Source organism: Lampetra fluviatilis, chromosome 4 (genome assembly GCF_964198595.1).
Source record: "Lampetra fluviatilis chromosome 4, kcLamFluv1.1, whole genome shotgun sequence".
In the NCBI taxonomy this organism is placed as follows: domain Eukaryota; kingdom Metazoa; phylum Chordata; class Hyperoartia; order Petromyzontiformes; family Petromyzontidae; genus Lampetra; species Lampetra fluviatilis.
Window position 1 is genome coordinate 35,492 of NC_136278.1, and position 15,059 is coordinate 50,550.

At 50.9% G+C, this 15,059-nt stretch overlaps 1 protein-coding gene across 1 annotated transcript in view; it reads right to left on the reverse strand.

The window, feature by feature from the left end:
* Positions 1–8,015: 8,015 nt before the first annotated feature.
* Positions 8,016–15,059, reverse strand: part of LOC144931238 (homeobox protein MSX-2-like) — a 28,112-nt gene continuing 21,068 nt past the window's right edge. The window contains exons 2-3 of the mRNA XM_078855041.1: positions 11,071–11,249; positions 8,016–10,345 (exon numbers count right to left, since the gene is read on the reverse strand). Coding sequence (XP_078711167.1) covers positions 10,079–10,345; positions 11,071–11,249 — 446 coding nt within the window. The 3' untranslated portion in view covers positions 8,016–10,078. The remainder of the gene's footprint in view (positions 10,346–11,070; positions 11,250–15,059) is intronic.

Below are 15,059 nucleotides of genomic sequence, written 5' to 3' on the forward strand. Positions count from 1 at the left end.
GATTTCCGCTCACGGCCACGACCAAACGTGTGGTCGTACATGGTATGGATCTCGTTTATTGTTACATTTGAATCACAGTTCCTATGATCACTGTTTCATTGTTTTTATAGCTTTATTTTGGTGATTAAAAAAAAATTTGTTTAGCCATTTTTATTTGTTGTATTACAGAGTTAGCCTGATAACTTTAATTTAAATTGTCTTATGGTTGTTCTTGTTTGACTTGCATCCCACTGGGAGTTTTGCACACAGCGTTGGAATACGTGTTTTTTCTGGAAGACTTTGCTGGTTTTTCCAGGATTTTCTTGTTGCGTGTAGTCACTTTAAGATGTTTATTGCTCATGTTTTTGTTTGTTGCGGTTGCACCCGAGTCAAGCGCCGCATGGCTCACAGGGTTATACCTCCTAACACATGAAACTGAAACCAGTGACACATATATGAGCAGGTCCTTGGCCTCCTCTTTATTGAGTACCTGGTGTGGTGTGTAAACATCACCACTGGGGAGACAAAGGCGGTCGGGTACCATGCTGGCCTTCATAGGTGCTGTGTTTGTGTCGCGTACTCTGCGCGTGTGTCTGTGGTCTGAATGGGCGCGAGTGTAACTGAATACCGAACGGCAGCGGTCTCTGCGCGCACTGTACACGCATGCGGAGCGAGAACAGCGACCCCAACTCAGAACACATGGCACCACCGCCCCTGCGCACACGCAGGGGCTGTCCCGCGGCGGGCGAGGGATTGTCGAGTTTACTGGCTCCCAACGTGCACGTCGCGGACCACTGGTATTCTGCAAGCCTCAGGGAAGCGTTTCAGGCGGAGCTGTTGTAGATGCTGCGATTTAGAGCCATCTTCACGTGGACGAGTGTGTTTGTGGGTGCACGGTGGGCCATTGACACTGTCTAAGGGTTGCCCCCCGTAGTCCGCGGGCCAGGCATGTTTGGGAAACGCTGCTCGAGTCTCTGCGTCCGACCTGATTAAAGTGGACAAGCGGTGGGGATGTTGTCGCCTTGGTTGCTGTAACCCAACATGAGTGCTGAGAAAACCATCTCCGTTGGCTGATGAACAGTCGCGGTGTTCACGCGCACGAGAGCGCGAGTAGCGAATCACGCGGCGCGTGCCGCTCTGCATGCCGAGGAGTGTCGTCGTGGCCGGCGTCGCGCCGCGTGCGATGAAGATCGACACGTGAGGGGCAGTCTCTCACTCTCTGTGCCACAGCGCATGCACTTGGAGCTGACGTATAGCTGACTTGCGGTGGAGTTGTCTTTTTGTCTCGGTCTTGTTTGCGGTAGCGATACAGAGCCGGGTCTCGTGTCCGCACAGTCGGCGAACAGAACCGCTGCGGAACAAATGTGCGCCCGCGTCCGAGGGGTGGGCAGGCAGCCGACTGAAGGGCGCACCGCTCTCCTGTTGCGGGTTGTCACTTCTGCGTCCCTGATGACTTCGTTGTAACGTGTGCTGCAAGGTCGTAGAACTGGATGACAACCTGCAGTTGCGTGTTGCCGATGGCGACGTTTGGATGTGTGTAGGGTTTTCTGGGTGCGGCTTGGTAAGCTGAACACCGTTTGTTAAGAGCTAAATGTTAGTCCAGAACGTTCTGTCGGCCGAGCGGACCTCTCTGTGAGAAGCTGCACACACCCTTGTGAGTCGGCTTCCAGGGCACAGCCGTCATAATCCAACAGCTCCCGAACTGCTGCTGCCTCAAACACTTTGCTTGAACTGCGCTGTCCATTTCGGTTGAAAGGCTTTCCAGTGAATATGAAATGCACCTCGGTAAATTGCAGCACAGAGAGAAAGCAGAACAAAACCGGTTCCATAACCGCCCCCCCCTGCCATTCGGGATGGGAAATGTGTCCGATCGAGCGCCATCGACGCTGACTCGACCAAGCGCGCCGTGGAATACCTTGAGAACGCGGGTGGATGTTTCTTGCGAGTCAAACTCACAAAGTCATTGCCAAAGAGCAGGTCTGCTGACAGCGTCGAATGCTTGAGTTGGGCCAATAAAAGCAAATTCAAGATCGATTAATCGAGGCAACATCGCGCTTCTCCAGACACAGACTGTCCAGAGGGACCGGGCCCCCAGGGCGTGGCGTGGGGGGGGGTGTTCGTGACCATTGCGTGCACGAGAAGGTGTGTGCGCGTGTGTGTGCGCGCGCACTTGTGAGCATGTGCTGGTGTGCATGTATGCTGAATGTGTCCGTGTATTTAGGTGTGCTCTTGTGTCTCGGTGTGCACACGTGTGTGCACGTGCGCGTGGGCACTTGTTCACGTAATTAGTATCGCGTGTGCTGTGCGTGTGTTCACATAATCAGTGTCGCGTGTGCATTCGCCCCGCGCCACGATGCTTTCATCACTTCACCATCGGGCACGATTGCCCGGAAATGCGGGTAAATACCGTCTCACGCGAGGCGACCCACATGAACATGGGGGAGAGACAAAGGCGGACGGGAATTATTTTGGCCCCGCCTCTTCGTCCATCTTGTGCCGTACTTAATAGGTGCTCGCCAACAAAGTTTACTTCAAGATTCTGTAAAGCTGCATTGTCCGTGTATATTCATTTTCTGCATGTATGTGTTTTGGAAGGATGAGTGCACGTTTTGCAGTATTCTGCAACTGTGTGCAGTGGTTCGTATTCTGCTCTACGAACCCGGCGACCTGGGGTTAAGTCCTGGCCACGGACGTCAGGAGCAAGTGGTATCTGAACATCTCTCGTCATACATCTGTGCTGTCGTCTTAACCTAAAACATGAACTCCCTTGAACATGAACACCCCGGTGTTCATGTTCAAGGAAGCTGCCGCGGTGTAATGGTTCTAGCACCGGACCTGCGACCCAGAGGCCGTCGGTTCGATTCCATCTCCCGGCGCGGCAGCTGGAACTATGGAGCACGGTTCTGAAATCCCCCCGCCTCTGTCCAACCCTCAGGGTGCATGGGCTCCCGACAGACGACCGGCAGGTTGCGTGCAGCTGGGTTAGCGTGTGGTGAGCGTGGAAGAGGAGACCAATACCTTCCAGAGTTCGCTCGAGTGGAGGCCCTTCCGCCAGTAGTAGCGCGAGTGAGCGATTGTACAGCTACACCGGTTCATTTACCATTTCCAATGCTCGCCATCGCCCGAGCTGCTGGGTGCTGTGAGTACACAACCGGCACTGGCGATCGAGCGTGGTGCTGGCCCACACCACGCTCGCGTGCGCTGTGTCGGCCTGATTCAGTGTTTGTGAACAGCACCTGCCCCAGCAGCCTGTGGATGCTACACACCGTATCTTTGTCTTTGTGTATCTAAATGCTCATATTGGAACTAAATCTCGACTCAAACCCCGAGCCCCTCCAGAGCAGCGGGCCGCGTCAGATTAGGAGCCGCACTGAGCGCTCAGTTGCCCCCGAATAAACCCCCTTTATTTAATGCCTTTTAAACGCTCACAATTATACAGAGGGGAGAGGGGGTCGTGGGCCGCGGAAGGGTGGGATGGAGGGAGGGGGGAGAAGGGAGGGAGGGGGAAGAGGGATGGAACGCGATATCAAATGCTGCTCGTTATGTTTTGGAGAACACATGCCCAGGAGGGGGGGGGGGTAGAGCGAGATAGGGGGAGATATGGGGGTGCTGGAGAGCGCGGTGCACATATGTGAACATGAAAAGTGCGTCGTGTGTACGATGTGTGGCATCGTGGTTAGCGCACTGCGCTATGAACCCGGTGACACGAGTTCGATTTCATCCCATAGCCAATATCAGTGAAGAATATACAAACCGGTCCTGGGTCTCCGCTAGGTCGATTCAGCCTCAAATGAGTACCTCGTGCGATGTGTAAACAGTGTGCACACAGCCGCATACGCAGGTATAAGCATCGCCACTGGGGAGACAAAGGCAGTCGGGTGTGGTGCTAGCCAGTCTGCTTAAGGCTATAGGGCGATGTGTCTTTGTTGATGTATTATAACGAGAGAAAAGGGGAATAAGCGATGTGATGAGAGTGCCGTTGAAGGGAGGAGGAGGGTGGAGGAGGCACGAGAATGCAGTTGGTGGAGGAGGTTGTAGGAAGGAGGAGGAGTGGAGTCACGTGGAGCAGCAGAATTGCGAAGTGTGCAGGAGGGAGGAGGAGGTTTTTAAACTCGTCGCGACTGAGATGTTTTAGAACCAAACACGTGATGTCATGTTGCTGGATTGGTAGTTTTGTACAAATAGCAAAAAGCTCAACACATTCGTCAATGACCCTGTCTTAAAAATAATGTATATGCTATGAAGAAGGGTCATTACCCGAAACGTCACTTATATTTTTGAGACTGACGTACTATAAACGACACGTCTCAGTTATGAACATATCGGCTGGTCACGAGAGTAGGAGGGAGCAGACGAGAGAGGGAGAGACGAGGTGAATGCGCGAAAGAGGAGGGAGGATGTGGGGGCAGACGCGAGACTTGGGGAGGAGTACGGAGCGTGCAGCAGGGTGCAGGCGGAGTGCAGCAGGGTGCAGGCGGAGTGCAGCAGGGTGCAGGCGGAGTGCAGCAGGGTGCAGGCGGAGTGCAGCAGGGTGCAGGCGGAGTGCGCGCGAGCGAGCGAGGAGAGAAGGGAGGGAGGTGGGAGCCGCCGGGGATGTGGGCAGCCGGGCGGGCGAGCGGGCGAGCGAGCGGCGCCTCCTTTCAAAGAACCCTCCACCATAGCTCGCGGCGTCGAGTCTCGCCGGAGCCGGGGTGGAGCTGAGCCGCGTTTGAAGATAACCCGACCCGTAATTACCCTTCTTCTTTATGAGCAGCGCCACGACCCCCCCCCCACACGGTCCCGTCCCCTCCTCCACGCGGCCCTCTTGGGGAGGGCCGCGTGTGGACACGCCCCGACTCCCGGGGCGCAATCGAGCTGCACACATGCGACTTATTTGCGGTTTATTCCGTGCAGCACCCACTTCAAGGAACGCATTTTATTATTTTTGTGCGTTAGCGTTTTCTATTTTTATACGAAGCCCATTGTGCTTACAGTGAGTGGTGGGCAGCTCGAGTTCCATTTCCACTCACGGCACACATCAGTGGCGATTTTCTGAACTGGTTCAAGGTCTTCCCTAGATCGACTCAGACTTAAATGAGTAACTCCTGTGGTGGGAAGACATGATGCCCGATGGTGGGAGGCTGTAAGGGCGCATCTATGGGTCTTTGTACAAGTCGATGGGTTTCTGTGTAAGTTGATGGGTGTCTGTGTGAGTGGATGGGTGTCTGTGTGAGTCGATGTGTGTCTGTATGAGTCGATGTGTGTCTGTGTAAGTGGATGTGTGTCTGTGTGAGTCGATGGGTGTCTGTGTGAGTCGATGTGTCTGTGTGAGTCGATGGGTGTCTGTGTGAGTCGATGGGTGTCTGTGTGAGTGGATGGGTGTCTGTGTAAGTGGATGGGTGTCTGTGTGAGTCGATGGGTGTCTGCGTGGATGGGTGTCTGTGTGAGTCGATGTGTGTCTTTGTGAGTCGATGGGTGTCTGTGTAAGTCGATGTGTGTCTGTGTAAGTGGATGTGTGTCTGTGTGAGTCGATGGGTGTCTGTGTGAGTCGATGTGTGTCTGTGTGAGTCGATGGGTGTCTGTGTGAGTGGATGGGTGTCTGTGTGAGTCGATGGCTGTCTGTGTGAGTGGATGGGTGTCTGTGTGAGTCGATGGGTGTGTGTGTGAGTGGATGGGTGTCTGTGTGAGTGGATGGGTGTCTGTGTGAGTCGATGGGTTTCTGTGTAAGTTGATGGGTGTCTGTGTGAGTGGATGGGTGTCTGTGTGAGTCGATGTGTGTCTGTGTGAGTCGATGTGTGTCTGTGTAAGTGGATGTGTGTCTGTGTGAGTCGATGGGTGTCTGTGTGAGTCGATGGGTGGACACCGCGTTTGTGTCGAGGTGCGCTCGTGGCATGAACTGCTTGGGCCACGAAGACGTCTCGATGTTAGGACGGCCATCCATTGTAAGCACTCAGCACACAGCAACCGCACTGTCCCAAATGCCAGGGTTGGTGGATCACGCACAGATGTGTGAAGACGCCCCAAAACTCGCTGCGCTCCGAGGTAATGAGGGTATGACAGTAAAGCAAGTTGGTTAGCCGTCTGTGTCGCGGAAGTTTGTATATATGTGTGTTGAACTTCTTTCGCACCGTACGTAGACAACCGTGCTAATAGCGTGCTGTTCCTCTGGTTCCCTCCCACACGGAGCAAACCACTTCTCAAAGTCCATGCAGAGTACTCGGCATGACCCTCGTGAAAGAGTTGTTGAGACTCACTGAGGCCTGCCTGTATGAAGGGCACTACGTTATTAACACATTATGATCATCATCATCATCATTAAACCGGGTCTCCCTTGCAGAGACGACTCTTGATCTCAACGGACACTCGTGTGATCATAAAGAGCGTCTTCTGTGCGTCTGTTGGTCTCTTCGTGTCTGTTGGTTGTGTCTTCAACAACAGGTAGAGAGAGAGGTGCGGCCCTGCAAATACTTTCTCACGTCACTGCTGGTGGAAGGGTCTCCACTCGATCGAACTTAAGCGTATTTCGTCTTCTCTTCTAGTTTCACCAGACGTGCTGGAAGTGGTGGTGGTAGTAACCACACTTTACCCCACCGCACGCGACCTGTCGACCGACTAATCGTAGCGCACGGGGAATTTGGGGAAATTGCTCCATTGTTTAAAATGCCGAGCTGGGAGATGGAATCGGACCTGCGACCTCTGCAATTGCTACCGCTCCACCACGCCAGCTCACTTGTTTTGTCTGAATACCATGCATGCGTATACGTGTCTATCCATGGCGATACGTGTGTGTATGTCGACGTGTCTATCTGTCAAACTATATTTGTCTGCTAGTTCGTCCATCCTTGCAAGAGCACAATCGCGTTGACACCGCGTCTGCAATACCCAGCGTAACACTCTCGCTCCAACCATCTCCCCCCACCCCCTCTCTCTCTCGAGCCCTCGCCTCCCTCCCCCGCCCGCCCGCCCGCCCGCCCGCGCCCCCCCCCTCCCACTGGCGTCTCAGCCGCCCCGGTGCCAGTGAAACAATCGGCCGCACTCACTGGTGTCGGCAGACGGAAATATTATTTATATATTTATATAAGCGGAGACAGAGGAGGCTGGGCGCTCTTATTAAGACACTTATTCGGTGGGGGTGGAGGCCGCGCAATATAAGAACCGTAACTGAAACTGCATGGACTTTCCTTCAGAAAACACAAGGCAGAGGGGCGGAGAAGTGGGTAGGGTGGGGGAGCAAGAGGAGGGGGTGATGCATGAGTGGGGAGCTCTGTAAGGTTCTGGAGACGCGAGTCGGAGAGGGGAAAGAACGCGGCTGTGAAAGAAACGCGACATGAAACGCTGTCGGCCTACGATCCACCACTGTACCGCTCACGAGTGCAGAGAAGTGGAACATTATTGAGATGAATTGCTCCCCCACCCGCCCTCCCATCTACTGCCGACATTCCGAATCTCTGTAAAGAGGAACACGAATAAGCAGACGATTCACCGGCCCATATCTGGGGGTAAATATGGGAAGGAGGCGTACAACACATTTCCATCATTGTTGACGCATCCCATCAGCATGGGTCGCACGCAAGCAAAGCCCTAAACCGGCGGTTTCAACATCTCGTGTCACATCAGCACACGAATGAGAGAACAGACTCACGTTAAAGACAACGCAACCCGCCACTAAACGTGGGCTGTCGCTTGAAGGGACGTGGGCCGATGGTCAAGAATGATCGCGGAGTCTCCGTGCGGCTGACGTTGATGTGGAGCAGCAGCAACCAACATTTTACGTTGAGGTGGTTGAGCCAGATGAGTGCATCGGGAGGAGCGGAGTGACTCGTTGTGATGCCTCCTTCGTATTTGTGAATCGGGCATTGAGTCGCTCTCTGTCCCATGGTCCCTTCTCGTGAGTGAGCGGCAGTTCCAAATACTCACGGGAGGGCCAAACACTCATTGAGTGACAAACACTCATTAATCGAATTGACCAAACATCCCAACGCGTACAGGGTCATCCTGAAAAAAAAGTCTTAAGACTCATTCTTTCCTTGGTAAATATATTCCATTATGGCGTCAATTATTGTCATCAAACACCTACACACCCCAGTACCCAGAGAGTCTCTTTCGATGTACACTTTTATTCTGTAAATCTGTAAATGCTTCTCCGCATTCAAAACACGTGAGTGTATATATTTATATATGCGCGGAAGTAAGGTTAAGTAGCCGACCTGGTAGTAGAAAAATGCGCTGCGCTTGAGTTACGACGCCAAACTCCAGTTTTGTGTCGCTGAATTTCGGCTTAACATTCCTGGTGATTCTTTAATTAATTAAGAACCTCGGTCTTATTTTACGAATAATATCGTGCCGCTGGTTGTAACGTGGCGTCGTAACTTGAAGCTGACATCGTGTACCCAGTAGCGGCAGATGCATTCACCCCAGGAGGAGGTCTCACTGACTGGAATCTCTTCCCGAGTCGTCCGCACGCGAGAGGCGACGTCGTGCCTCGTGACGAGCTGCGCTCATTTGTTCAGAAAGTGGGCCCACGTGGCGTACACAGGGGAGTTGTGTCCCTTCGAGTCTTGGGGAGACAGCAGCAGCAGCTGCTGCTCATACCACTGCCGAACCAAGAGACCTCCACTCGAGCGAGCGAGAGAGACGTCTGGTCCACTCTTTGACATTGACCAGACATGCTGGAGGAGCTCGGTGTAGCCACACATTACCACACCATACGCGACCTACCGATCGAATCACTGTTTGGAATAAACCTGCCACATGTAACGTGTTACCCATTATCAGTGCTCTCTGTAAATGTTCCGTTGGCAGTCGTGATGCTTCACAAAGTCCCGGGGAGGCTGGTAGCGCAACACAACAATGAACCCTCGGGCCACGTGCTGAACAGACGCTCCTGGTGACTGCAGGGGCAGCGCGACGTGCAGGCGACGTACAATGCACGCACGTCATTACATCCGACACATTCCATAGGTACAATATATGTACAACGTCATATTAACAATACAATAGCTGTTTGTGTACAATTTATACAAGAATGTACTTTTGTATGTATTAACTTGTTTGGCCAAGTAGCGTCATTCGGCAGCACTCGCCCACGTGAGAGTGGGACCTTCAGTGACGTCACCAAAACTCTTGACATGTCCCCTCACGATATCGTTCAAGTCACACACATGGAGATCGCATTGAAAGCCGAACGTTGAGCCAACGTTACACGTGTACTGCGATGCCGGCCTCTGCTCCACGCTGCGTGAGCTGCAGCTGACATTGACTCCAGTTGACTCATCGGCGGGAGAGGAATGATGCTGCGTACAGGCGGAGTGTCCCATGCAAGTGCAGGTGCTGCTTTGAGTGTCTTTCACCTTCCCGGGTCGATGCATACGCACATCGGTAACGGATAGGCAGGTAACGATCCGACTTCCCACGATTGGACTCTTCTCGACTCGGGGTCGCGATCTGACCGGACGACCCCGTGCTCATCAGCATCTTCATCAGTCTCTGCGCTCCAATCGCTCCCGGAACTATAACCGTGTGGCTGATGAGGTGTGTTTGAAAAAATACGTTTCTAGTTCATGTGAAGGGATAGGTATTGGAGACGGAATTGTCTGTCATTTAGACTTCCGCGGTTTGGGTTCTCGTCTCCCGATGGCCGCGTGCGCCCGGCCTTGCCGCTCAGCCCTGAGGCGTCTCTGGGGTCGCTGAGAGGTCAAGGTCAGGACGGGCCTAACGGGTGTCGTCGGTGCAGGCATAGTTTATTTTTTTAAAAAAACGTAACTAATTACTGTCGTGATTTGAGGTACGCAAGTAATCGACCTTGTCATTAATCGGCGTTAGTACAGTACTTCAGTGACGATTGCAATTCATCCGACAGCATGATTCAAGGTTCCACCTTTTGTCGATTAAAGTTATTATCCCGCTACCTTCTACGCTCACAATGCATCGACATTCTTATTGTATCGACGTCCATAATGTTTGTCACACGTCGACGTTCATAATTAACCGATCGACTTGCATAAGCATTGCTCATAACCAATGCTCAGAATGTATCGGTACCCTCCACCCAGGCGCCGAGTTAACTCCACGCTCCCGACGGAGCGGCGCTACCACGACACCGTCCTCTGCACCATTCGCACTACGAGTGGTGGTAGAGGCTGTACGCCACCGGTGTCGGGTACAGCCCCATAGGGCCCATGGGGAGGCCCGCGGGTCGCGCGAACAGCCCGGACGCCGTGAGGTAGAGGCCGTGAGCAGGCAGGGGCGCCCCGAGGGGCCCGAAGGCCGCGGGGAGGCCAAAGTGCGACGACAACGCGGGTGGCTTGGCGGCCATTTTGAGTCTCTCGAGCTCTGCCTCCTGGAGTCGCTTGGCCTTGGCTCGGCGATTCTGGAACCAGATCTTGACCTGCGGGCGACACGGGGTCGCGCACAACAGTTTGGTGAGGGCTTCGCACCGTGCGCCAATACGTTACAGGTTTGCTCTGAGCACAAAAACATTGTACCCATATGCAAATATATTAGCTGCATCTAAAAAACATCATTATAAGTCATGTAATCTAATGCTGGATGAAGGCCTCCCCAAGCCACTGGCACCTCTCAAAATCCTGTGATTCAACAATCCATCCAGCACCTGTACACAAACTGATTTCATCACTCCATCTCCTCGGAGGTAATCCTTATCTTGGGTATTTTTCATTCCGTGGAGGGGAAGGAGGAGATGATGGGATACAAGGTGGCAGTGCAGTAATGGATTACTGCATCTATTTGTGCATTGCCCTCTCAATATGCGTGGGATTTTCTCCTATTGCCTCCCAAGGGCTAATCGCTCAATGATGTAAAATGGCCACAATCGTCACCAGGGGTTCAGAGCGGAGCCAAGTTCGAGTCGGTTTGTTTAGCCTGCAGGAGGGACCCACAGGGACTTGGAGAGGCTCCGTTGCGAGAACGGCCGGGGCTTTCCACGCACGCCATCGGGAGAGCAGCCTCACGTGCCTTCACCTCGGCTCCAGTGCCGCCATGCAGGGAGTGCCGCTTCCTCCTTCCTACTTGGCCACTCTTAGCGATGCGCAACAAGGTGGGCAATGTAAAAGCGAGGACCGCGATTGATGGCGTGGCCAGAAAGGTTCTCACCTGTGTCTCCGTGAGGCTGAGCGAGGTCGAGAACTCTGCACGCTCCGCGATGGACAGGTACTGCTTCTGCCTGAACTTGTGTTCCAGGGCGAGCAGCTGGGAGGTGGTGAACGGTGTCCGCGGTTTTCGTGTTGCCTTGTGCTTGCGCAGGGGGCACGCCGGGGGGCTCGGCTCCTGTCCTGCAACGTGTGAAATGAACAACACTATGTAACACAATTTTTGTTCCTGGGTAGTAAGTGTTATTTCGTAATTTCTTATGCTTAAAAAGTATAAATAATGGCTATTATTCCCCACAAACTTTGCTTTTGTGACCAGGACAGTGATATTTTGAAATGTACCTATTTTCAAAGAGAAAAAAAGGCGAATTTTTGTTTTTTCGTTTACATAAATTCAGAAGAAAAAAAACCATATGAATAAAATGTACATGTTTTATGCTAAAGTAATACCAAAATGATTGAGTAGTTTTTCGAGATTTACGATTATACTGTAAATCACTTTCACAAATCAACCCACAAATGTAGTCTCCCATCATATTCTCATTATACTGTCCTTGGTAGTGGCGTTCAAAGTCCAGTATATCCTGGTGGAAGCGCTCGCCTTGCTCTTATGAGTGCGCTCCCATGTTCTCCTTTAATTTATCAAGATGAGCATCAAGGATATGGACTTTGAGCGACATCCTACGGCCCATGTGCCATAGTTCTTCATCAGAGTCTCAACCAGCTCCACATAGTTTTAGACTTGTGATTGCACAGGAAACCACGAACCACTGCGACAAAGCTGCCCCAAGCCACTTTCTCCTTACTAGTGAGTTTCTTGGGGAATTCATTGCACTCCAGGATCTTCTTTATCTGTGGTCCGACAAAGACACCGGCTTTGACCTTTGGCTCAGACAGCTTTGGGAAGAAGTCTTGAAGGCACTTGAAGGCTGCCGACTCCTTATCTACAGCTCTGACAAATTGTTTCATAAGGCCCAATTTGATGTGCAGTGGTGGCATCAGCACCTTCCGGGGGTCCACCAGTGGTTCCCACTTGACGTTGTTCCTCCCCACAGAGAACTCGGTCCGCTGTAGCCAGTCCCACCTGGGGTAGTGCGCCTTGGTGTCCCTGCTGTCCCAAAGGCAAAGATAGCAGGGAAAGTTGGTAAAACTGCCTTGGAGAGCTATCAGGAATGCCACCTTTTTGAAGTCTCTGATGACATCCCAGCCATACTCATCATACTTCAAGACGTCCAGTAAGGTCTTGATGCTGTTGTAATCCTCTTTGAGGTGGACCGAGTGAGTCAGGGGAAGAGACGGGTACTTTTTACCATTATGGAGGAGCACGGCTTTGAGGCTCCTGGATGAGCTGTCAATGAAGAGGCGCTACTCATTCTGATTACAGGCGATTCCGATTGTCTTGAACAGACTGGTCACTGTGGCAGAAGCAGAGCCCATCTTTACGGGTGAAGAAGCTGCAAAAAAGTTGGTGACGCTTCCTCTGATCTGCGACTTGCACACTTTCATTCAACAAGTTCCACTGCTTGAGCCTCGACGTCAAAAGCTCGGCATTGGACTTGGTGAGACCAAGATCTCTGATCAAGTCGTTGAGGCCTTTTTAGTTGTGGTAGTATGGGTTTCTTTCCTCAGCTCGACCTCTGAAATTGTCACCTGGATCTATAACGTCTTCCTCGCTCTCTGACTTGCTGCTCTCTTCTAAAGATGGCTGCTCTCTCTCCGGAGGAGTGGGTACGAGAAGCTCATGGCAGTGTGGCACCGGGACAATGAATGAAGGAAGGTCCGGATACGTGATAGCAGGTTCATTCTTGCCAGTCCGACGTTTGGAAGGGTCCACCATGCAGAAGTAGCAGTTGCCTAAATGGTCAATGAGTTCCTGCCAAATTCTTGGGATAGCGAACTTCATGGCTCTCTTTTGCCCTCTGTACCATCCTTAAAAAATACATTTATTTCACCTATGACTAATGTGTAAGAGATTTTCCCAACATTTTTCATATATTATATTTTTTGTTTCAATAATATTCAAAATTGTAAACATTTTAAAATTATAAACTTTAAAATAATCATTTTTTTTACACATTTTATAACATTAAATTTTGAGCAACAATTGTCCATCCTACCTTCCAGAGTTTTTTTGCATTTCTCGCAGGTGAAATGAGGTGCCCAGGGTTTGTCTTGATCCCTGACAGGCATGCCGAAATATGCCTTGTAGGCCTCACACATTTTAGCAGATGCTTCCACAGAGTACTTTTTCACTCTTGTCTTGATAAATTGGCAAAATGTGTCTGCTGGATGCTTGCAGCCTCTTGATGCCATCTCAGAAAAGTGCATATATATCCACTTAGGCAGCTGGAACTAAACTGAACTGGTGGGTTCTTTGGGTCTTTCAGTAAAGTCAAGTAGATAGGTTACGTTTCGATCACAACACAAGCGATCGTCATCAGGAGGAGTTAAGTGGAAACCCTCCCCATGGAGGCGGTTCGATCTTGCCTTTAAGCTTTCGTGACCGCAGGATTATTCTTTTGGATGTAGATAGGTTACAAAAAATAATCCTGCAGTCACGAAAGCTTTAATTCAAGATTGAACCACCTCTACGGGGAGGGTTTCCACTTAACTCCTCCTGACGACGATCGCTTGTATTGTGATCGAAACGTAACCTATCTACATGACTTTACCAAAAGACCCAAATAATAATCTTGCAGTCACGAAAGCTTTAAGTCAAGATTTGAACTGGTGGGCTTAAGGACCCTGTGTTTATACGACTATTTATATTACTGGTAAGTTCTAGAATGTTCTAGAAGTTACTCTAAGTTTACTCAGCACTGGATCTATCTGGAATGTTCTGGAAAATAGGTCAATTTCTAAATATCACTGTCCTGGTCACAAAAGAAAAGTTTGTGGGGAATAATAGCCATTTTCTGTACTTTTGAGGCAGAAGCAATTAGGAAATAACATTTACTACCCAGGAACCAAAAAAAATTGTTACACAGTGCAATCAATCAAAACACAAAACAATCACGAGCAATCTGTCTCCTTCCCGTATCTGTCCCGCCACATCAAAAAAATGTAGTTACACATCGCCTCAGCTGCGCAGCCTTCTGGGAGCGCATACTTCGAGCAGCATTGGTTTAACACAAGCAATCCCTGGACCGGTTTCGACATTCAGTGTCTCACCATAAGGGTGAGGCTTTATTGAGGCAATGCTGTTGAACTGCAAGATGTTTATAGAACAAGTGCCACGTTCGTGGGAATTCAGCAGCGGTTAGAAATGGAATAGATTCGCCTTTGGCGTAGGAATGTGGAATTTACACCACTGGTTTCAGGTTGTAAACGCTTTATTGCGCATTAGAAGCCCTGAGCCGGCTGACTGGAGGTGGCCCGAATCAGGGAACCCCGTGGATCTCTCACGGATCTGCCGAATAAAACCACAAACGTTAGTTTTGTTTCACACTCGAACTAACAACACCATTCACAATCCGCGATGTGTACTCATTCATCACCCCACCCCGCCCTTCCAATGTGACACACGCCCCACAGATTGTCACCATCAGGGTAAAGATTTGATTCAAGCTTCGGTTCTGTCGTCTCGTTGCGTTTTCACGAACATTGTCCCGTGCGTTCTGCCTCGTTTGTATCGTCAATTGTCTAATGTAATGTCAAGTTCGCTTTATCAGCTTAACATCTACGGTGTAATTTGATGTATACATTTTGTGTAATTTGGTGATCCAACCTCACACTTGCAAACGTCACTCATCCTAGCCCTTAGAGTTATCGCCTGGTTACACAAAGTCAACTTGACACTAACTATTGGATGCTTACACGCACGATTCGAAGCACGTGTAAAAATTAACCAGCACGGCTGAATCTGAACTGATTGCACAAGTGGTTGACGTAATTACATTTCAGCCACTTAGCGACGGCTAAACTTGGTAAGCGTTTCCCTCGGTTAATGAATAACAGAGTGGAGCAGCGCTGACGTCCAGTATAAACACCTCA